Source organism: Seriola lalandi, unplaced genomic scaffold, assembly GCF_002814215.2.
Source record: "Seriola lalandi dorsalis isolate HSWRI2012SDOR001 ecotype SW California unplaced genomic scaffold, Sedor1 jcf7180002054233, whole genome shotgun sequence".
Classification (NCBI taxonomy): Eukaryota; Metazoa; Chordata; class Actinopteri; order Carangiformes; family Carangidae; genus Seriola; species Seriola lalandi.
In genome coordinates this window covers 5,741-7,395 of record NW_019524786.1, presented here as the reverse complement: position 1 = coordinate 7,395, position 1,655 = coordinate 5,741, and the positions used below count along the sequence as shown (strand labels likewise).

General features: G+C 39.3%; 1 protein-coding gene across 1 annotated transcript in view; it reads left to right on the top strand.

Annotated features, from left to right (window-relative positions):
• The first annotated feature begins 150 nt into the window (after positions 1 to 150).
• Positions 151 to 1,655, top strand: part of LOC111653587 (tripartite motif-containing protein 16-like protein) — a 3,012-nt gene continuing 1,507 nt past the window's right edge. The window contains exon 1 of the mRNA XM_023404191.2: positions 151 to 192. Coding sequence (XP_023259959.1) covers positions 151 to 192 — 42 coding nt within the window. The remainder of the gene's footprint in view (positions 193 to 1,655) is intronic.

Below are 1,655 nucleotides of genomic sequence, written 5' to 3'. Positions count from 1 at the left end.
ATGGTGCAGATTAAATAATAGTAGTTTTGGAAGTAATAGTTTCACCTTGATTAGTGTGAGAAAAGCTTCATTAACATGCTCCAGTCATCAGATGTTTTAGGCAGCTTGTATGTAACATGTGAGACAAAACTCAACAAACACAAGGTCAACATGATCAAAGCTGCTGTGAGCACACAGTACCAGCTGAAGGATGTAAGCACCTCACCTCTGAATGAATTCCAGTGTTGATGCAGCGTCATGTTGGGACTGAAGACTGAAGGTGTAGTGAGTAGAAAAGACTGCAGCCAGCGCGGTCAGCTGGCTGGGTGACCTCACAAAGGTCATGCCCCTCAATGCTGATCATGAAGTGGTGAATACAGCTTCCTGTTTCACCTGAAATTGAACAAAGAAAAAACCGCATTGACATTGTCACACTGCAAATGACACGTACCAGGGAAACTGAAATCCTTTTAGCCAATCACAGATGAGTCCTGTTGTTTTTCCTATATACATTATAAGGTGTTGTGATATAGAGCTGAACCGTGTTGAACAGAGACATTATTTCTGCTCTGTTCAGCGTAATAATAGTGAAAGTAACATATGATGTCAGTTTAGCTAGCTGGCTAACATTAGCAAACAAGCTCCCGGTCAGTTCATTCCCGACAGTAAAGTAACGTTATGGGTGAAAAAAATCAAACTGCACTGTCCAGTCAAATGCGTCTCACTCTGTTTTCCCAAAATGCATTGCAAAAAATACTGTATATTACTGTTTTCTTTCCTCCAAGCAATAATACTGTAAAATACTGTTTAATAGTGTTTCACGAGAAAAATGTACAGTAATACACTGCATTTAAAGATAACAGGATTGTACTGTTGTATTTGTTACAGTGTTGTTCTTCTCAGTGGATTCAAGGTTCATCATTTAGTTCCACAGAGCTGACATACTGGTTTACAGATTGACTGCAAATTTGATTGACTTTATTTTATTTTTAATTTGTTTTGAACGTCTTTCATTAAGTAAAAGTCATTATTGTGACATTTTGTAGAAGGTGGTGAGAGAAACATTGACCAGGGTCTTTTTCTGAGCTGTGATGTTTATTTGCAAAATTAAGAAAGTGATGTTATCTCAAAGAATAATAAAAAGGAAATGGTCAGTGTTTTAGAAATTCTATCAAAGCTTCTGGAGATGATGTGAAACTCATCTGTGAAAAAGTTTGATTACTGAAACGTCTTTACAGCTAAAAAAAATGAAATGACTGCAACCAAAGGGATCAGTTATCTAAACACCGATACGGACTTTGTGCTGTTGTTATCTGTTTATGGTGAGTAAGTCTGGAGAGCTCCTTTTTTATTTCTCATACTCTGAACTTTATGTTGTCAAAGCCTGATAACCCTCCCTCTTCTTCCTGCTCTCAAACACAGCCAGCTCCACTCTGTTCAGGTATTTCCTCGTTCCCTCCCCTTCAGATCTACAGTTTGAAGATGGGAGGAACCAACATGTGGTAGAGGCCTGTTCACTGCAGAGACACATGTTGTTCAGATCAGAGCTCAAACTAGTTTCATTTCTGAGGAAGTGAAACTCAGACAGTCGTTGACACTGAGAGGTGACATGGCGCAGAAAGGAGTTCAGCTGGACCGGGAGACCTTCTCTTGTTCCGTCTGTCTGGATCTACTGA